This window comes from Musca domestica, unplaced genomic scaffold, assembly GCF_030504385.1.
Source record: "Musca domestica strain aabys unplaced genomic scaffold, Musca_domestica.polishedcontigs.V.1.1 66, whole genome shotgun sequence".
Classification (NCBI taxonomy): domain Eukaryota; kingdom Metazoa; phylum Arthropoda; class Insecta; order Diptera; family Muscidae; genus Musca; species Musca domestica.
Genome location: NW_026712376.1, coordinates 2,630,294 through 2,653,490, shown reverse-complemented (window position 1 = coordinate 2,653,490; position 23,197 = coordinate 2,630,294). Strand labels below are relative to the sequence as shown.

At 35.4% G+C, this 23,197-nt stretch overlaps 1 protein-coding gene across 5 annotated transcripts in view; it reads left to right on the top strand.

The window, feature by feature from the left end:
• The first annotated feature begins 2,148 nt into the window (after positions 1 to 2,148).
• The window catches only part of LOC101895305 (cell surface glycoprotein 1), a 40,279-nt gene continuing 19,230 nt past the window's right edge, over positions 2,149 to 23,197 (top strand). Inside the window, exons 1-6 of one of the 5 annotated variants that reach the window (XM_020035859.2) lie at positions 2,149 to 2,395; positions 12,450 to 12,601; positions 12,655 to 13,566; positions 13,624 to 13,888; positions 13,958 to 14,513; positions 20,193 to 20,470. In XM_020035859.2, coding sequence (XP_019891418.1) covers positions 2,297 to 2,395; positions 12,450 to 12,601; positions 12,655 to 13,566; positions 13,624 to 13,888; positions 13,958 to 14,513; positions 20,193 to 20,470 — 2,262 coding nt within the window. In that variant the 5' untranslated portion in view covers positions 2,149 to 2,296. The remainder of the gene's footprint in view (positions 2,396 to 12,449; positions 12,602 to 12,654; positions 13,567 to 13,623; positions 13,889 to 13,957; positions 14,514 to 20,192; positions 20,471 to 23,197) is intronic. The other 4 variants (XM_059129719.1, XM_005180921.4, XM_005180919.4 and 1 more) reach the window with 4 other exon arrangements.

Here is a 23,197-nt window from a genome sequence, read left to right as displayed (position 1 = left end):
AGTCGATCTAGCTATGTATGTCCGTCCGTCCGTCTGTCCGTCTGTCCATGTTAATTTGTAATCACTCTACAGGTCGAAATTATGGCCCGATCTTCACGAAATTTAGAATGGAGGTGGGTCTGGGGTCAGAATAGAACCCTATTTCATTTGGAGATGATCGCCAAATGTTTAGGGGTTGAAATGGACCAAATACTGAAAAAATGTCGGATTTTGCAGTAGCTATACAGGTCGCAATTATACACCAATCGACGCGGAATTTCGCATGTAGCTAGAGTTTAGGGCGGGGAAGAAGCCTACCAATTTGGTTGGTCATCGGATAATATTTAGCGGGTAAAATAGACCATATCTTTTGTGTTGAAAAAATTCAAAATTTTTCATTAAACCGCGAATATTTTAAATCCCGGCGAAATCACAAAGCCATGACAAGGTTACTTCTGACCTTTACATTGATGTTAACATCCAACAAATCGGATATATAGCAAAATATGTGCGATATATATGTTTATCAAAGAAGATATGCTTGAAAGATCTCTTATATGTCGAGAACGGCTGAACTGATTTCGACAGTTCTCATTAATTCAGAATGGCCTCTTGGCGGGAAAGAAAAAACGTCTAAAAAATCGCATAAAAATATCTCTCTAAAGGTGAAAATATTGATTTTTTAAAATTTGCTCATATTTTTTCAATTTTGTCATATTTTTGGCATATTTTCATTTTGAATTAAACATTTGGTAATATTTCTACAGCTAACAAAACTAAGTAGTTGAGATATCAGGATATCATATACAGATCGCATTTATGGTCCGATCCTTACGAAATTTTGCATGAGGATCAGATGAGGGTCAGAATAGATGCCTACACTTTTTGGAGATGATCGCTATATATTTAGGGGTTGAAATGGACCAAAAAACTGGCAAATTGTCAGCAGGTCGTAATTATCGCCCGATCCTCACGCACATTTAAATGGGGGTTACCGCACATTGCAAAAGCCAAGCAGTTTCGGATGGCCATCCAAAAATATTCAATGTGTGAAATAGTTTGCCAACTTTTGTAGACTAAATACGAAAGTGTCCATTCCAGCGACATCTACCAATAAATTGGAAATGAGCAAATTCGTTTAAGTTGCTATTATCCGAAAATTAGAGAACGAAATATGATGGTTTTCTTTTATTATTTGTCACAATATCTTGTGGAGTTCTTTCGAGTATCTCGCCTATATAAACTGCATCACTTATTATAGTATTGTAGGGTATTCAACGGTCGGCCCCGCTCGACTGTAGCATTTGCTTACTTGTTTCAATTTATAACTGATCTAAAGCCATAATACATATTAATAAAGCTTCATAGTTGGTATGTTTTACTCCGCATAAATTCCCAATAAAAACGTTTGTTTTTTGCGGGTAGTTTTACTAAAAATGAATAGTGGTAGCATCCGCCTGACATAGGTATGGTGATTTCAGGCCACTGTTGCTGGTACGAGCATTATTGTTCCGCATTTTTTTATGCGGGAGCGATTTCCTGGTAAAACAATTTAAAATAATACTCTCTTGAAAGTGCTTTAACCAGATTTTTCGTTGCAAATGATTTGGAAAATTTTTTCATGTATCTTCACATTTTATGTTTCACTTTTTTTTACCTCAACAACATAATAACCAATTTATGGTTAAAAAAAAAACCCCAACAACATCAATACGAATGTTTATTTCTCTTTCGAAATGGAAACAAATTACTTAAATTTTAACCAACATAAATGTTGCAATGAATGCAAAATTAATTCATCGTTACATCAAACATAATTGTTTTCTGGTCATTTCGGTTTATTTGGCCAGTGGTTATGGCAGAAAACAACTGAAAACCACTCGCCCAACAAAAACTAAATAATCGATATCGAATCAAAGAAAACACCGAAAACAACTCGCATCGATATTCACCGAGAACTCAACAATAGCAATCGTCCAATATCAATCTGTCATTTACTTTGTTTTAGTCGGTTTGGTTACGTCGGAGGTTTTAGTACGAGTTTTTCATTGATTGCGGTCAATACGTTTGGTACGTCGGTCGGTGCATTTTCTAATTAAAAAGAAGAACAAAAAAAAATAAATTAAAAAATTCCCCCTCAACATTTGCAGATCGGCATTCGGAAAAAGCACTTTCAACATAGAACACTCACATACTTGCCTATTTACACACACACACACGCATACACATACGCACCTAGATAGATTTCTAGTGAAAATAATCTCGTTCGCCTTTTGCAAAATATTTACAGTGAATAGTTTTGAATCAATTCATCAAAATGGTGATTGATATTAAAATGTGCCGTTTCGAAAATGTGTCCTGGGGCTTTACTCTTGTCGGCGGTGCGGATTTCGAATATCCATTAACGGTGGTGAAGGTTAGAATTTGTCAGCAGAAATAAAAAAACCAACACACACACACAAACCTATGCACACAAATACTACCACTCACCTTAATCATTTTATATGAAATTCATCCAAATAACCGTGAAGCACAATTGAGTGGCATCCATACTACAACCACTCACATACACACACACAGAGAGACAGACAGACAGACAAACATCCACACCTTGCTTTACCCACCTTACGTGTTATGTTTGTTAATGTTGTGGAAATGTGTCTCTGGATACATAGCTGCTGTGAAAATATTGATCGATCGAAAATGCATCTAATGCATTTTCAATGTTACGTAATTGAGAGATAGATTGAAGTGAATGTTTCGAAATCAAAAAAGGAAAAAAGAAAAAAATGTGTACATATATTTATATTGCATTTCCTGGTCCACCATGTGATAACTTATTTATCCTGTGCAGTTTTAATATAATGCGGAAATGTATTTTCCGTTCACCTTTATATATGAGTTGAAGAGTTGATGGCGTTGGTGGTTTTATTCGGTATAGTTTCAGTCGTGGTATTTTTTTATGTTGATTTTATTCAATATGATTTATAACCTCACAAAATGAATTTATAATGTGAAAAAAAGACTAAACGAGAAAAGAGTGTTGGTGGACGAAAAGGAAAATACAATAATTATTGGATGTGATAAAAGTAAACAATATTAAAATTAAGTAAAAAAATAAAAAGTTCTAAAAAAATAAGTTTCTAGATTGTTATATGCTAGATGCATTAGCAACACAATAATTTTGTCGATATTTTCATAAACCCTTAAATTCCTCACAAACACAAAATATCAACATCGGCAATATCAATATCGGTAAAAAAAATGCTGGAAAAATGTACTACTCTGGTATAAAGCACTTGAAATACCAAATATTGGCAGTCGCGGTTTTATGAGTCTAAAAAAACAAGTAAAAAAGCAGATAAGTTCGGCTGGGCCGAACTTTTTATACCCTCCATCATTGGATAAAACTTGTAAAATTTCAAAAAAAAATTCTTCGGAAAATACCGCTCAAATGAAAACCGTTATATGGAGGCTATACAAAGACGTTTTCCTTCATATATTATAGACTGTAGTAACTGTTCCGAACTTTGTATACGAAATTTGAAACAATTCCAAAGAATAACGTCGCAAAAATCATCAAAATACTGAATATGGGAGATATACGATATATCGTGGACCTATATAGACAATACTCTTTCAGGGGGTAATGTACTCACAAGGAACTCTTTTTGTGGATTTTAAGACAATTCCATTGACAAATTTGGCCGAAATTGTCAAAATATCGAACATCGGGGGTACCGTTATATGGGAGCTACATGATATCGTGGACTATATAGATAATTCTCTTTCAGGGGATAAAGTACTCACAAGGAACTCCTTGTGTGAATTCTCAGACAATTCAGTTGAAAAATGTGGCCAAAATCATCAAAATACTGATTAAGGGGGTGTGCCGTTATATGGGGGTTATACGATAATTCTCTTTCAGGGGATAAGATGCTCACAAGGAACTCGTTGTGTGGATTTTTAGACAATTCCATTGAAAATGTGGTTGAAATCATCAAAATACCGAATATCGGGGGTACCGTTATATGGGGCTATTCGATATCGTGGACCTATACAGATAATTTTCTTTCAGGGGTAAAGTACTCACAAGCAACTCCTTGTGTGAATTTTCAGACAATTCCATTGAAAAGTGTTGTTAAAATAATCAAAATACCAAGTATCGGGTGGTAGCATTATATGGGCGCTATACGATATCGTGGACCGATATAGCCCATCTTCGAACGGACAGGACGGACAGGGCTAAATCGTCTTAGAATTTTACGCTGATCAAGAATATATATAGTTTGTTGGGTCTAAAATGATTATTTCGATGAGTTACAAACAGAATGTCGAACTTAACATACCCTCCATACTATGCATGGTGGAGGGTATAAAAGCGTGGTCATGTATAGATAATTTTCAGTGATATCGATTGGGAACTACAACCATCAACCGTGAGTCATCATCATCAGAATTCCGAATTCATGGAGGTCTTTGACATAGGAGATGAAAACCATTGAGAACTCCAAACACCAACATTGTAACAATTCCGTTGAAAATGTAGCTAAATCATAGAACACCGAATTCCGGTGGTATCTTATGTCGGGTATACATCACAACTTGAACCCATATTGACCTTTCAAAGATTTTTTTATGTTCCCAGTAAACTACCAATTTACAGATAACTGACAAATGAACATAAAAACTATAACGACGGGCCAGCAACGGGGACCGGGTCAGCTTTTCTATGTAAATAAGAAAGCGAGGAAATAAGTCACTGACAGACTGACCGAGAATAACGCCCAGACAAAACGGCTGAAGCAAGAATCATGACATTTTGCACGAGGGTCAGTCATTGTGCGTAGGCGTGTGATACGGCTGGGGTTTTGCAAATTCTTACTAAAAGGATACGAAATGTAAAGGGTGTTTTTAAGCCCGATAGAACTTGAAATTGTAAAAAATAACAAAAAAATTAAATGTTAATGAAAAATTTTTTTTTTATTAAAAGATCAATACCTGACATTAAAATTTGGAAATGATTTCGGGCATATGGGCACTGCAGCTGTTCTTGACGAAGTGCATTCTGGACGTCCAATTTTTGGCCACTTTTTCGAGCACTGCTGGCCGTATGTTACGAATAACACGAACAATGCTGGCCTCCAATACGTCAATTGTTTCTGGTTTATCAGCATAAACCAGTGACTTCATGTAGCCCAACAGGAAATAATCGAAAGGTGTCAAATCGCACGACCTTGGAGGCCAATTGAAAGGTCCACTTCTCGAAATCAACTTATCGCCAAATTTTGATTTCAATAAGTCGATGGTTGCGTTCACCGTATGTCACGTAGAGCCATCCTGTTGAAACCACATCTCCTCCGGATCAATGTCATCCATATTTTTAAACAAAAAATCATTGATCGTGGTGCCGTAACGATCCCTATTGACCGTAACACGACCTCCGGCCTCATTTTTGAAGAAATAAGGTTGAAGAAATAAGTTCTATCGGGCTTAAAAAACACCCTTTACTAAAATGTACCAGAAATTGTATTGGGCAAATAGAGCTAGAACTGCGAAATTTGGAATGAGATTCACTGATAGAGTGCAGGATAGATGATCCAAAGGGGTTTGGGAAGTTCGAACCTTAAGTTTTCGAAAAGTTCTAAAATGGTACTAAATGGCGAATGGATAGAGCAAAAAACATGAAATTTGGTATGAAAATCTAGATTGGAAAGTTAGTTTGATATATGAAGGTGGTTTTGGAAATGTGGTCTAATTACACGAACTGTACTAAATGGTACTAAATTTGGTTAAGGGTGAAGTTGTTTTTTTTTTTTTTTTTTTTTTTTTGAAATCTTGTGTTGGGGTCCATATTGGTGGTAGGTACTGAATAGTACTATATTTGGTATTGGGTGAAGGGATACATTTACAAGTTAATGTTTACAACACTGATTGTAACTTTGTTTGAGATTTGGCTATGGTTTGGAAATGCGTCCCATATTTGTACGAGAAGTAGTAAATGGATACTACATTGGATAGGAATAGGGCTGGTTTTCTGAAATTTTGATATTGAAGTCTCTCTTCGCATCTATAATTGAGATATGGAGGGGATTTTGGTAATATAACTGAAATCCTGAAATTTTATATATACAGGGTGAGATAAAAAAACTACAACAAAGTCAAACGCCATAATATTTATATATATTTTTAGATTTTATTGAATGAAAGCAAACAATGTCGGAAAAAGCATCAAATTTTAGAATAAGTTTAGATTTGTTCAAATTGCTCACCTTTGACACAAATTATGGCCTTCAAACGGCCAATGAAACCGTCACACGCTGCCCGAATGTTGCTCTGCGGTATTTTGGCCCATTCCCGGCGAAGCGCTTGCTTGAGGTGATCGACACTTTGGTATTTTTTAGTGCCAACCTTGCTTTCCAAAACACTCCAGACACAATAGTCCAACGGATTGGTATCCGGAGATTTTGGTGGCCATTGTGCGCTGGAAATTAAGCGAGGAGCCTAATTTTGTAACCATTCTAGGGTGGCGCGTGCTGAGTGTGTTTGCGTGCTCAAGGCTTTAATACACCCTCCTTGAGTTATGGTGGCCAAACGAAGGTGCACATTTTCAGCTGACCTCTTTGGCAAATAAACACGATCATGCTGGACAACGAATGATTTCTCATCTGATAAAACCAAATTCGGTAGTTCGCCACTTTCGCCAAGCGTAGCAATTCTTTAGCTCTTTTGAGTCTATTTTCTTTCTGTTGCGTTGTAAGCTCTTGCACTTTTTGGATATTCAATGGCTTTACCTTGAGGTCATTTTTAAATATTTGCCGAATGGAATATTGCGATATGTTCAGCTCACGAGCCATTTTCCGGCCACTGTTACGCGGGTTTCGATCAAGTCGCTTGTTTACTTTTCGAACCACTTCTGCTGATGTTGCTGTTTTCTTCCGACCACTTCCTTGACTTCGGGCTATGCTACCAGTATCACGGTATGAGAAATGGTAGGAGACATAAAGATTTATTCACATTTAAATGCTGGTGTGCTCTAACTCTAGCTAGCAAAAAATGCGACCTGTACGTTGTTTACAAAAATACATGAACAGACGGACATATGGACGGAATGCATAAATCGACTCAGAATGTGATTCTTTGATGACCATCAAAAGGAACTATGGTTCTATCTCGTTTCCTCTTGCCTATTACAAACAAATGTCAAAGACATAATGCCCCGAACAGCTTGTGGTGTAGGGTATAAAAAGAAAAATTAATTGTGTGGAATTTAGCGCTTGCCGTCATAAACAGTCATGAGTAGCGTAGTAGTGGTCATGGTGGAGTGTAGAAATTACATCTGAATAACGTGTCCTCATTTCAATTCGTAATATTTTAAATATTTAACCAAATATTGAAATATTTGTGGCATGTGAATTTCACTGTCTTTCAACAAAGCTTCAATAGAAATAAATTGAATGATATGCACAATGTATTGACAAATATTTTCCTTGGCAATATGTTGTGCAGGATAAATATTGCAGTAGCCTACAATTTAAGGTTTAACTTATGTTCAACATTCCGCAGTTTGGTATTATATTAAATTTATGTTACTCTAGTTAAAATTTATGTATATATTAGATAAAAGATACAAACTTGAAATTAGTTTTTATAAAATTGGGTAAATTTTTAAATTAAGTAAAATGGCTTATGACAGAAGTTACCTATGCAGGTCCATGTCGTCGTATAGACCCTAATATAACAGTTAAATTCGGTATTTTTAAGATTTTAACAGAATTTTTAACCGATTTTATTGTTTTTGAGAATTGCTAAAATCGTTCCAAATGGTGGAGGGTATTCAAAGTTCGGCCCGGCCTAACTTACAGCTTTTTTACTTGTTTTTTTTTTTTCGAGTTTCGTGTTTGAATATTGTAATGGCCTATGACAAAATTTGTCTATGAAGGTCCCCGTCTTCTTTTAGACCCCAATATTAGGTTAACTACCTATATTCGGTATTTTTTACATTAACAATATTTTTAACCTTTTTTTTTTTTCTGATAATTTTCAAATTTTTTCCAAAAGATGGAGGGCATTCAAAGTTTGGCCCGGCCGTTTTTTTTTTTAGTAGTCGGCACCTCTTCTCTATTGACGACACAGCGGGATCCCAGACAGTTCTTTAATATTTGACAATAATCCGAATGATAATTTGTTAATTTTAACATAGTAAAGTGTTTTATATACCAATCAACAAGTCAAGACAATGCGGTCTTGATCTTCGGTTTTTCCTCTTAAAGTACTCCTTAATTTTTGTAATTGTAACTCAAAAAGAATAACAGCAAAGTCAGGACATTGTGCACTCATTGCCATGCATTGTAGCATGACAACACGTAGCCACGGCAGCAACAACAAAACGAAACGTTATTTTTATCATCCCGCAAAATGTATTCATAGCAATTTAGCACGCGTTTCATTTAATTGTCATTTAAACGCTTACGCCACAAGATAAACACAAATAAAATCAGAAGACAATCGACCAGCCAGCCAGCTAGCTAGCCAGCGGGTCATGTTTTGATCCACAATAAAATTAAGCAAGAAAGAAAAACAAACCAAATCACAAAAACAGCAACAACAACAAAATCGGGAAAATCTGTTTCCCTCACTAAGAGAAAAGTACTTTTTGATTGTTTTGAATTTACATGGCAAATGTTTTGCGTTAGGAATTCCTCGTGTTGGCTGGCTAAACTTAGGTGGAAAACGTACACAAAAAAAGAAATGCAAAGAAAAATGAAAAAAGCTGAAACTATGCAAAAGAAACAAAATTCAGAGAAAAAGATTTAAATCTTTGGCAGAAATCATGAATATTATAATGTGAAGGCGGCAACTGACCTTTCAACAGCGGCGATTTTTTGTATTTCTTTTTTTTTGCGCTTTTTTCATTTTTTTGCTCTTCTTATTTTATTCATACGCAAATTATACTTTGCGTTACATTTGTATTATGTGGAAAATATTCCGTACCCTACAATAGATATTTGGGAAGTGTCATGTTAGTTGTATGTTGGTTTCGAAGGAGATATTGGGAAACTGGCATTTGAAAGTCTTTATTCAATAGCAAAAATCTCCACTTCCACATTTTCTTAAATTTTCGGATTAAGACTCCTGGGAATGCGCGCAGTTAAGGTGAATAGTGTCTTCGCTATTACTACTGATAACAATATGAGTAATTTCCAAATGGGCCTTTTTTATACCCTCAGCCATATGGTTAAAGCGGGTACATATCATTTGATACGCCCAAAACGTGCTTCTCTTTGGACCAAACCCTTTTCAGGACATTTGGAGTCGATCACGCGAAGTCCATCTGTCTGGCTGGTAAAAGGTCAAAATTAAAAAAAAACAAGTGAAAAAGCTGTAAGTTCGGCCGGGCCGAACTTTGAATGCCCTCCACCATTTGGAACGAATTTGGCAATTTTCAAAAAAAATATTAAATCCGTTAATAATTATGTTAAAATCTTAAAAGTACCAAGTATAGCCGTCAAATAAGGGTATAAACGACGACCTGGACTTGTATAGACAACTTTTGTCACAAGCCATTACAATATGCAAATGCGAAACATAAAAAATCGGTAATAATGTAGTTAAATTCATCAATATAAGGAGGTACTATTATATGGGGGCTATACCAAAATGTGGACCTGCACAGACACTTTTCTGTAATAGGCTGTAGTATCCATTACGAACTTCAAATGCCAAATTTGAAACAATTTCAGTGAATAGTGTCGCTAAAATCATCAAAATATCGAATATCGGGAGGTACGCTTATATGGGGGCAATACGAAGACGTGGACCTGCACAGACAATTTTCTCTCATAGGCTGTAGTATCCATTATGAACTTTAAATACCAAATTTGAAACAATTATGGTGAATAATTGCGCTAAAATCATCAAAATACCGAATATTGGGAGGTGCCGTTATATGGGTGCTATACCAAAATGTGAACCTACATGGCCCATTTTCAATACCAAAAGTCCTGCAGGCGTAATATACGTTTGAGTAAAATTTTCTAAATCGTCATATAAATTTATGCTGTTCAAGAATATATAGGTACACTTTGTTGGGTCTAAAATGTATATTTCGAGGTGTTACAAACAGAATGACAAACTTAATACACCCTTCATACTGTGGTGTAGGGTATAAACATATTCTGAATTCTACAATTTTAAAATGAGAGCCACTGATGCAGATTAGATGTCCCAAGGGTTTTGGGAATTTCAGACTTTAAGGTTACGAAAATTTCTAAAATGGTACTAAACTTCGAAAATTGTACCTTGAAGTTTGGCTGGAAGTTAGTCTGATATATGAAGGTGGTTTTTAGGGTGAACGGATGAAGCTGGAATTTTGTAATTCTGTATCGGCGGTCCTGTTGTTGTTATGTTTGTGACAAGGAGGTTGTTTTGGAAATGTGTGCTACATGTGCACGAAAAGTACTAAATAGTACCATATTTGATACAATTTGGTGAAAAGATAGTGCATGAAATCTGAAATTTGATATTAGGGTCTGTTCTATTCATGTCTACACTGGACAAATGAGGTGGTTTCGGAAATCAGTACTAAACTTATACGAAAAGTACTAAATGCTGGAATCCTCAATTTCGATATTGAGGTCTCTGTTGGTTTTTGAGAATTGTGATATGGTGGTGGTGTGGCAGATGTTACTATAATTGAATGGTACTAAATTTGGTATTGCGTGAAGAAATAGAGCTGAAATCCTCAATTTGATACCGAGGTCTCTGTATGTAGAGATTTGGAGGTGGTTTTGAAAATATTTACAATAAGTGTACGAAAAATTCGAAGTAGTACTAAATTTCATATTGTGCGAAGGAGTAGAGGTGAAATCCTGAAATTTTGATATTTCGATAACTGTTATTATCTGTTATTATCTGTTTCAGTTGAATGAACTTTAAAAAATAGTAGAAATTTTAGTTGTTTGCTTTGCTATATCTTTGATATCTCACTTTTTATGTTAACTAAATCAGCCAGAAGGTGAATTTTTAATCCTAGGTATTGTACGATCATATCTTAAAACCATATGCTTTCATTTTGGGCCTAACTATAACTTCATGCGATATTTCGTGAGGATCGTACTATAATTGCGACCTGAAGTGGGATTGCAAATTAACAGACCAATGGACGGACAAATATAGCTTGTTTGACTAAGACCGACGTAATAAGAAGATCGATACACGAAACCCAGCAAAAATTCTCATTTCAAATCTGATTACCAAGTAGTTATTTTTGTAAAATACATATTTGTTTAATCGATTTTTAGTTGCCAAAAAATATTTACTTTATCATGGGACATGTCCTAGTTAAAATAATGAGTTGGTAACCGGATTTGTTTCAATAGGAGTATTTCAATATTTCAAGGTATTAAAAAGTTCCTCAAACTTATAATAACTTCAATCTCAACAATTTTTTAATTATCTTTAAAAAACAAGTAAAAAGAAATTAAGTCCACCATTCGGTAAAGAAAACATTTCAATGCAAAATTATCTGTGAAAAAAATATCGGTCTATATATCCAATATAAAATACCAAACCGTTGACCAATATGGACAATATTTTAATACCGGTTGTAGAACCCATTACAAATATCAAATTTAACACAAATCTATTAGAAAATGTGCCTTAAAATGCCGAAAATGCGAAGAAACCACTATTTGAGCGCTGTAGGAAAACTTGGACCAAGATATTCAATGTTCCACAACCGGAGTGGTTATACTAAAACGTGGACATTACGAACTACAAATACCAAATTTAGACAAATCCGTGAAAAAAATCCGGCTAAAACCATCAAAACACCGTTATATAGAGGCTATCGCAAATCGACTTAGAAATTTATGCTTATCATGAATATATATACTTTTTTGGGTCTATGACGAATATTTCGACCATCCTTGCCAAGGTGGAGGGTATAAAAATACTTCAATATCGTAACTATAAATTTCTGAAACATAATGTAAACATTGGATAGCAAGATAAAACTTAAGCCTGAATTTTCACCTATGTGACCTTCTTAAATAGGATTGGATGTTCAAAGATTAGATAACTTCAAGAAGTGTTAAACATCTAAGCTTAACATATAACAGACCATCTAAAGGATTCCATGCAGGAAACTTCTTTAAATAGAAGGCTATCCAAATTCTGGTCATTCGGCATGGCAAATAAAAAATAAGATGATAGTCTCCCTAGAATTTGTTTTGAACTTTTTTATAGTTTTAAGGTATTACATGGTCGACCATATCAACTAAATCGTTACTCTTTTCTAATCTCTTGTTACCTTATATTATTACTGGTACATGCAATGCTTAAAGCTAACGTTGCTTTGAATTACATATATTTCTCTCTCTATATCTCTGTACGTGTATGTGTGTCATGAAATACTTCCCTTTTAATTGCATTTACATGATCCTCATTATAAATGTAAAATATTTCAGGTTACTGAGGGTAGCATTGCCCAGGAGGCTGGTCTTAAGGTCGGTGATGTGATTGTACGAATTAATGATACACCAACATCTCCATTAACGCACGAAGAATCGCACAAGGTGATAACGAAATGCGGTAATGTTTTCTTCCTGGGAATCAAAAGGCAAGTGAACCATTAAAGCAGTGACATTTGTGGTAATCTAGCTCTACCTTTAGGGAAAACGAGGAACAGCATGTGAAGCCGAATTACTTTCCAACGACCAACAAAGCTATACCCACAACTCCAACCAGTTTTCTCGAGGTAACCGAAAAACCTCGACTTCCCACAAGTTTTGTAAATGTTCCTGCAGCTGCTCCTACTCCTGCAAAGCCGGCTGTGACAGAAAGTTTACCCAGTGAACGACCACCGTCTCCCATACCACCACTCGGCACTGAACCATGTTTAGAGGCAAAATCACCGGTGCCACATTTATCGATTGAGAACTACACGGAAACTTTTGCACGGGGAAGGTCACCCTCCCCCATTACACCAACGAGTTTTGTGGCCGTGGTGGCGGTACAATCAACCGTTAACATGCCAAAAGTTAGATCACCTTCTCCCATACCACCACTTGGAACTGAACCATGCTTAGAAGCCAAGTCTCCAGGACCATACCTTATGACGGAACAGGCCTCTGAATCATTGACAAGAGCAAGATCTCCATCCCCAATACCTGCAATCCGCACCGAACCCACTTGGGATTCAACCTCTTTGCTACCAACAACCAATGCAGAACAATCGTTGAACAATCGACGTTCACAATCCCCGTTTACTCGTCAAACTTTGGAATATCGTCCGTCGACTGTCTTTTTGCAAGATCCTTTGGAATTCCGGCCATCGCAATCTCCCATACCATTTTCTCCATACTTGGAAGCTGGCGAAACAAATGAATCTGCTGAAGACAATGAACAGCAAAACGACGGCACCCAAGAAGCGGGCAATGCTGACGATCAGTACGTAGGAGATCAGGACGATAGGCCCTGCTCGGTATTGTCCGAGGAAAGTGAACGCAAATTGGTAGAAGAAGAAATTGCTGCCGTTCTAGCAGATGCCTCGGAAATAGCTGCCAATGAGCTTAACCATCCAGGGTTTGTATAACCACCGTTTTTATTGCTCATATTCTAATGTTCTGACTTAAAAAATAGAATTAATATTTATAGGCTGTATCCGAAACCAGGCGTATGCATGAGCAGTCAAGTGTTGCGTACTCTCAGCGAAGAGGCATCCAAGACCAAACTTGAAAAGGAGAAGGAGAATCGTAGGTGGACCACGTTTTTGCAGAAACCAGATCGTCCTATACCGAAGAGTAAACAACAGCTGGAGGCTGAAAGGCGTGCTGCAAATGCTTACAAAGTGAAAATTGTAAAGTCTGCACCAAGGTCATCCCGTTCGGTGACACCAGTACCGCAGGTAAAATGCATGGATTCATATTTGGTTATTATGTGTGTGTGTGTGATGAACAGTTTATTTCCTTTAAAGCCAAAACCGGAACCTGAAAAGGAACCGACACCACCACCACCAGTTGAAGAACCCCAACCGGAACCAGAACCTGAACCCGAACCTGAGGCTCCAACCCCGGTTGATACCGAGGTACCCAATTTGGAAGAAACCATTTCCAAAGAAGACATCGCAAATGCAGATGAGTCCTCAAGCAACCAACCAGAGGAGGAGATTGAAAAATCCGACAAAGAAAAAGAGACCACTCCAGAAATGAAAGAAATGGAATGCCCACAGGAGGACAATAAAGCTAACGAGCCAGAAGCAGAAGAAGTAAGCAATGTTGCCGAAGTTGAGAAAACTGAAGAAGAATTAGCTTTGGAACGCCAATTGGTTGATGTTCAACGTCAATTGGCTGCTCTTTCCAACCTTCCCAGTACCATACAATCGACACTGGATACCGTGACACGTCAATTGGCAGATTTATTACCCTCATTTAAATTACAACAAGAAAAGCAAAAATCCCCGGAGGCACGTGAAATCAGCTTGGAAAGAAACGATGAACCACAGCAATTGACCAACGAAGAAGACAATGCAGGTAATTATTGTGGGCAATTCCATGCAATTGGATTGAATGACTTTGGAGGGCGGTCGAGGAACAGAATTTTAATGAGAGATATTGTTACAGGAAGAGATGCTACAGAAAGTGGACCGATTAGGCAAAAGTTTAGGAATATATCGGATGGGAGTGAGCGTAGAAATTATATCTAATTTCGCAGTCTTACCTGAAATACTGCACACTTTTACAAGAAAAGGGAAGGAAGATGGATGAAACCACTTGAGACATTTATTCCTTTTACAAGAAGGAAAAAACAGGGCCCACCTCTTAAGCATTCCCAAAATCGGTAGTTTTTCGTGGGCAAAAAAAAACAAATGAATAAAGGAAGAGAGAGAGAGAGAGAGAGAGAGACAGAGAGAGAATGTTGGGTTTTTTACACCAAGGCCAAACAGAGATTCGCACATTGAAGACACTCGCGTTTCTTTTGCTTGGCCCTGGTTCACGCTTTTTCGTTTGCGGCTGCTCGTATCTACTTACATCTTTTTTCTTAGTTCTTTTCGAATTCAGTTCAAAATTCTGCACAAAAGTTTTTTAGAAGTGTCCGAAACATTCAGAGGAAAATTAAGACTCCCTGAATGTTTTCGAAGAAAATCTGAATGAACATTCTAAAAATTTGAAAAAATCCGAAAAAAAATTCCAAAAATTCTAGGAAAATTTAGAAATATTTTTGAACATATTATTCAAAGCTTTCCGAATTTTTCCGCAAATTTTGGAATCAATATGAGAACTTTCTCTGAAATTATTTGAATCAAATTTCGATTTCGGTCAGAATTCAAAAAAAAAAAAAAAAAAAAAAAAAAAATTGCAAGATTTAGAGAAAAATTAAGACACTCAGAAAGTTTTCAAAAGTAGAACTCAGAATGAACGTTTTAAAAAAATTACCAAATCTCTTAAAAAGGCCGATATTTTTATTGGGAAATTTCCCGAAAATTCCAAAATTTCTTGGGAAATTCGGAAATAATTTTATAATTTCTAAAAATATTTGGACAAAGCAATTAAATATTACTCGAAGCTTTCTAAATTTTGGAATTAGTTAGAGAAGTTTCTTCGAAAACATTTAAGAAAATTGTATACATACATTGTATATATAGATCCACGTTTTAGTATAGCCTTCATATAATGGCACCTCCCGATATTCGGTATTTTGATGATTTTGCCACATTTTTGCACGGATTTGTCTAAAAATTGGTATTTGCAGGTCATAATGGATTCTAGCTTCGGTGGCGAAACAGTGTATGCATGGCGAGATAAAAAAAAGCTGCAACAAAGTCAAACGCCATAATTTTTACATTTTATTGAATGAAAGCAAAAACTGTCGGCAATAGCATCAAATTTTAGAATTAGTTTAGATTTGTTCGAATTGGTAACCTTTGGTACGAATTCTGGCCTTCAAACGGCCAATGAAACCGTCACACACTGCCTAAATTTTGTTCTGCGGTATTTTGGCCCATTCCCAGCGAAGCGCTTGCTTGAGGTGATCGACTCTTTGGTATTTTTTAGTTCCAACCTTGCTTTCCAAAATGCTCCAGACACAATAGTCCAACGGATTGGTATCCGACGATTTTGGTAGCCATTGTGCGCTGGAAATGAAACAAGGAACCTCATTTTGTAAACATTCTTCGGTGGCGCGTGCTCAGGCTTTATACACCCCACAAAATATTTTCGCGATAATATTCGGCATTTATTCTGATGTTATGGCGGCCCATACCATCACTATGGCCGGCGCTTGAGTTCTGGTAGCCAACCGTAGGTGCACACGATCATTTTGTTTGTTTACAAACTGCCGGACAACGAATGTTTTGTCATCGGAGAAAACCAAATTCGGCAGTTCACCACTTTCGGCAAAACAAAGCAACTCTTTAGTTCTTTTAAGTATGTTTTCTTTCTATTGCGAGTTCTTGCACTTTTTAGAATTTCAACGGTTTTGCCCCGAGCTCATTTTTCAATATGTGCAGCTCAAGAGCCATTTTTCGGCCACTGCGATGCGGGTTTCGATCAAGTTGCTTCCTTGCTTTTCGAACCATTCCTGCTGATGTTGCTGTTTTCTTCCGTCCACTTCCTTGACGTCGGGTTACGCTACCAGTATTATGGTAACGAGTGATGATACGAGATACAAAAAAATTATTCACATTTAAATGCTGGAGTGCTCTCACGATAGCCACTTGTGGATTTCCAGCCAAATAAAAAGAAATCAAATTATAGCGGTTGAATTCAATCACGAATAACTTTTTTCTGGAAAATTCTCACCAAAAAGCTTTTGTACGCTTGCAAACAATATAATGAGCTGTCACTGGAATAATTTTAACAGCTGTCGGACGAGTTGCTTAGAAATGACAGCAGTCTGAAGTTGGTTGCAGTTTTTTAATCTCACCCTGTATATGGGAACTATATATCAAAATGCGCTAGAATGGTGCGCAATTAACCGAAATCGGTTAAAGATATATATGGGAGCTATATCGAAATATGATCCGATTATCACCAACTTCAATAAGCTTCGTCTTTGGGCCAAACAAATATTGTTTGGAAAATTTCATCTCAGTCGGATAACAAATGCGACCTACGTTTTGTTCACAAGAATACATGGACAGACGGACTGACATGCATAAATCGACTCAGAAAGTAATTCTATGAAGATCCTCAAAAGTAGCTATGGGGCCATGTTACAAACAAAAGAACAAAGACGTAAAAATGCCCTTAACACTATGTGGCGTAGGGTATAAAAAACTCTACAGCAGGTGAAAATTACCCTCAAATAAATTGCACAGAATTCTGGCACACCTTCATCAGACGTATCGTACAAAATGTCAGATATTAAATAGTTGTTTCGACCGTCCAACATTTGGATCACTGAATTATTTAAAGTGAATTGTATTAGAATCGATCCCTGAACCGAGGCTGCATTCTTGAAATTTGGATTTTAACAAATATTTGTTTTTTTTTTCAAGCGCGCTTGCAAATATATGGTAAATTCAAATGTGGAAATGGAGTTAAACATTAACTTATGTCATAAATTGTGACTCCTCGAAGTTATGGTCCTAGATCCACCAAACATTTTAATACGTACATGGAATTTTTCTTCATAAGAGAAAATTACATATAAATGTATTTCACATATAAATATTTAGTAGTTTAGCATTTCTATCGGTTATGTTTTACTTATGTTCGGTTATGTTTCACTTATTTTAATTACCTAATTATGTATAAATCTATTCATGATTGAGCCAATCATTAACTCCATGAGCCAAATATAAACTGCAAATAGTAGAGAAGAATTCGTCCGAAAGTTGACTAAACATTTGATAAAAACACATTATCCTAATTTTAAAGAAAAATAGTAAAAACAACTCATAATTTCATTATGAAATGGAATGTCCCAACATAATTGACAAATCTGTGCAAGTAACAGAAAATGACCACAGAAAAATGAAATAAAACGAAAATCTATATCTATAAAAGAGGAAAATGTTTGTACGTTTGTTTGTTTGTTTGTTTGTTTGTTTGTTTGTTTGTAAATTATGGACTCGAAAACTGCTGAATAGATTTTTCTGAAAATTTCCATATATACTGCAACATCGCCTGAAAGTAACATAGGCTATATAAATTTTTGAATTTCCACTTGGAACTGGAGATATAGCATCAGAATCGGAGGTACCTCCCAAAAATTTAGATTTTATATGCACATATCTATTGATCGGTTAAAGATACAGTCTCCAAATTTGGAATGTGTAACGGAATTTGGAACAAAAATAAGTTTGCTAAATTATATTGTAATCGGTTCAGATTTGGATATAGCTCCCATATATATTTTCGACCGATTTCGTTCATTTGATGCCTCAAACACAATATGAATGTTCGATTCCAATGAAATTTGGAATATGTGACGGGATTTGATCCGAAAATAAATTTGTCAAATTATATTGAAATCGGTTCAGATTTGGATATAGCTCCCATATATATTTTCGGCCGATTTCAAGCATTTGATGCACCAAACACGCTATGTATCCCCAATTTCAATGAAATTTGAAACGTGTGATAGATTTTATCTAAAAAATTTATTTCCCAAATTATATTGAAATCGGTTCAGATTTGGATATAGCTCCCATATACATTTTCGGCCGATTTCATGTGATTGGTGGACCAAACAAGATATGTATGTCCAAATTTAATGAAATTTAAAATAAGTAACGGAATCGGGAGCAAAAACGAATTTTTCAAATTATATTGAAATCGGTTCAGATTTGGATATAGCTCCCATATATATTTTCGACCGATTTCATGTATTTGATGCACCAAACACGCTATGTATCTCTAATTTCAATGAAATTTGAAATGTGTAGCGGAAATTAAAACAAATATACATTTGTCAAATTATATTAAAATCGATTCAGATTTGGATATAGCTCTCATATATATTTTCGACCGATTTCATGTATTTTATGCACCATACACGATATGTATGTTCGATTCCAAAGAAATTTGGAATATGTAACGGGATTTTGATTAGAAAATAAATTAGTCAAATTATATTAAAATCGGTTCAGATTTGGATATAGCTCCCATATATATTATCCGCCGATTTCACATATTTGATGCACATTTGACAAATTATATTCAAATACGCTCAGATGTGATTATAGCTCCATATATATACTCAGCCGATTTCACATATTTGATGCACCCAAAGCGAGAGAGACAAAATCTGGCACCAGCAAAAATTGCCAAATTATATTGAAATCAGTTGAGGTTTGGATATAGCTAACATATGTATTTCGGCCGATTTCATGCATATTATGCACCAAACACGATATATATGACCGATTCCAATGAAATTCAGAATGTGTGGCGGAATTTTGTTATAATAATAAATGTGATAAATTAATTGGAAATTAGTTAAGATTTGGATATAGCTCCCATATATATATTTCAATTAAATATGAAAGGTGTGGCGGAGTTTGGTGTAAAAGTAATTTTTTTTAAATTATATTTAAATCGGATCAGATTGGGATATGATTTTAATAAGAACCATTGACCCACAACGCCTTAGGCTAACACTAAAAACAACACAACAATTTATTTGAAATACGCTTATTACGGCGAAGTATGTTGCTATCTCGAATTCACTACTTGCAATAGAAATGCCACTCTACTTAAAAAAATTGCAGTTTCCTGCACGCTTGGTATTTGCTATGAAATAAATAAATCCAAAGGACAAACCCTTCGTGTATGCATGTCATGTTACTGCTTTTGTAATGATTTTGTTTATTAACGCATTAAATTAGTGCAATATTTTTTTTAATTTTTAAATTTGTTTTTCTTTATCCAACATATATTCGTAAATAAAATTTTGAATGCATATAAAATCAAAAGGGGTAGCGAAGCGCACCGGGTTCAGCTAGTATATGTATAAATTTCTCAGCGTTTCAAGCACCGAAGGAAATTATAGCAAATGAATATGAACGTCGTTTTTTCTTCATTATATTTCGCCTGAATTAAATCATTTTTGTGCTCCATGTCGCCGTCGTCTCTTTTCGCAGCTTACCTAATATTTATTTTCTTCGTTATTTTTTTTTTTTTTTCTTGCACACTTTTTTTGTACTTTCCCTTGCTTGGTTTCTTTCTGATGGTGTTCATCGCTTTTGCCTTTCTCACTTTGTGCAGATGGTAAAAATACGGATATTAAGGCGAATGACAACGAAGCAGATAAATGTCATGAATCAGGAGAGAAGGATGATGGTAGCAACATCAATGCCCTCAGCCAACAGCAAGAGCAGGATAATAAAGCCAACGAACAAATTGCGAATGACACTAATGAAGCGCGTGATACAATTGACAAGAATCCAATTAACCAAAAGGAAGTGACTTCCACCTTCAGCTCCGGGACGGTTTCAGAGGAGACCCAACAGATGGAGGATGAACAGAAATTAAAAAAACAAAAGGTATGTTATTTAGCAAACAATACTGACAAACATTAGTGTATGTTGTTGTTGTTGCCGTCGCTTACTATTTTCTCTTTCTTTCTGTCGCTTTGTAACAAATTTTTAGATTTTTATTGTATTTATCCCCAGCTTTTTGTGTTGATATATTGTCCCCCTTTTAATTTTTATTTTTGTTTGTATTTCGTTTTTTTCCTTTCCAAGATTTGTCATACCGCCATGACGATGAGAAGCATCATTGAATGCAACCCCAAATAGATTTATACATTCGTCATGACAATTAACTTTAATATTTTAATCTTGACAGGTTAATGTGTCACTGAAAGGCAGATAATTAATTAAATAATTTGATTAGGAATTCGTACGATTGCATTTCAAATTAATTACAAAATTAAAATTTCTCTTGAAATCGTTGCGATTGTCATACAACAAATGCTGAACTCGATTTGAACAGCTTTGTTAATTCAAGGGAAAAGTGTTTGCTTTGTTAGTTAAGCTTTAATTGGAATGGTATTTGGCTATAGCATATTTCGAAATTTGATAGAATAGGGGGCAAGTTATTGTAAAATTTGTTAAGCTCATATGCAAGGAGTTTAAATGTGAGAAAATTAAGAATAAGTAGAGGTGGTGTTTATTATTTGTTATTTCAAAATAGCTAGTGGTTAAACAAATCAAATAGAACGTTTGAATCTTGTAGTCTAGAAAAATCTAGAAAACAAAGTTATGACCAGGGTTGTGGAGTCGAAGGCTATGAGTCGGAGTCTAACAATTTTGCTAGAGTCAGAGTCGACAAATATCGCATTTGCGTTCCTTATTATGTTTCTAGGTGGTTAAATAATCTTGGGAGATACAGTAGGATTAAGAACTATTGGCAAATTTGTTTTCTTCAAAAAAGTTTGTTTTCATGAAAAATCAAACTCACCCATAAAGAGTTGAAATATTCAATATTCGTTATTCTTATAAAATGTGAACTAAGAGTCCGACTGTCTTATTAATATTTCTAACAACGTTATATGAGGTATGTTGACAGGCTGCAATGAGTAGGTACACATAAATAAAAGGTACACATAAATAAAAGATCGAACGCTGAGGGTATAAAACTGTCGGAAAATATGAAAATATTTTTAACTTGTTATACCATCCATTCATGGTCAAAATAAAATTCTAATTCGATTTAACGATGTCTGTCTGTTGAAATACGATAGACAACAATTTGCATTGTGTCTAGGATGGTTGGTATTGAAAATGAGATATATCGGCCCACGTTTTGGTATAGCAGCCTATAACGGCACCTCTCGATATTCGGTATTTTGATGATTTTTACCACATTTTCCCACGGATTTGGTATTTGTAGTTCGTAATGGGGTTTAGCTCCCGTGGCAGAATATTGAATAACTAGGTCCACGTTTTCTTATAGCTCACATATAACAATACCCATCAAGATTCGGTATTTGAAAATCCTAGTCGCATTTACCCTCGAAATTGTTTTAAATTTGGCATTTAAGACTCGCAATAGTAGTTTAAAATTTTTTAAATTTTTTTCCGGTTTTGGTATGGCCCCACAAAACGGCTTAATCCACTTTATGATTTCTTGACAAGATTATCTGCATTATCCAAACGGTCATACTGGTATTTGATATATTATAAATAAGTATATTATAAATAAGTTTAACTTAAACAAATGAAAAAATAGTAATTTCAGCCGGGCTGAACTTGAAATACCCTCGACTATTTGGAAGCAATTTACAGATTAAAAAAAAAACGTTGAAAAATACCGAATAAATCATAAAAATAGCGAATGTAGGAAGTTACCGTTATATGAAGGCTATACGAAGATGTGGACCTGTATCTGGAACTTTTGTCATAGGCCAAATACGAAACTTGAAATAATTATCAAAAAAGCGAATATAGGGATTTATCGTTGTATCGTTGTATGGGACCTATACGATGAATTGGACCAATATGAGCAATTTTCTACCCATTAGGAGCTTTAAATTCCAAATTTAAAACATTTCGGGAGAAAGGTGTGATACAAATCATCAAAATACCGACAGATCAATGCAATGATGTTCCATGTATAATGGAAAACATGCTGCCAATGTACAGCAAATTTGGTTACAAATTTGTAAGCCACAGCACCCAAAAAACTTTAAATCTGTCGGAATAGTTATATGGTGGTACAACCAAAATGTGGACCAATGTAGGCCATTTTCAATACTCAAAGTCCTGCTGACCTAAAACACATTTGAGTAAAATTTTATCAACCTACTTCATTTCGTTCGGAAGGTAGAGTGATTTCCCCAGACGGAGAGACAGACGGGCTGGCATCGCAAAATCGATATAAAATGTTATGCTAATCAGGAATATATGTACAATATGGGGTTTAAAATTTATGTTTCGATGTGTTTTAAATCGAATGACAAGCTTAATATACTCCATACTTTGGTAGAGGATACAAAAAAAATATTTTTTTAAAGTATTGAGTATTATGTCCGACTCGAATTATTTTTTTTTTGTTTTTTGATATTTGACATTCTCAAAATAACAATATGAAAAATCTGTATAGAATTTTAATAAAGTTAAATGCGCTGATGCAGTCAAACAATTGAGAAATCTGTAGAGAATTATAACAAAGTTAAGTGCGCTGATGCAGTCAGATTAAGGAAGGAGATATGAGGTGTAGACATGTTCGCACATGTTTTCCCCTAAATTTTAAGAAGTTTTATATGA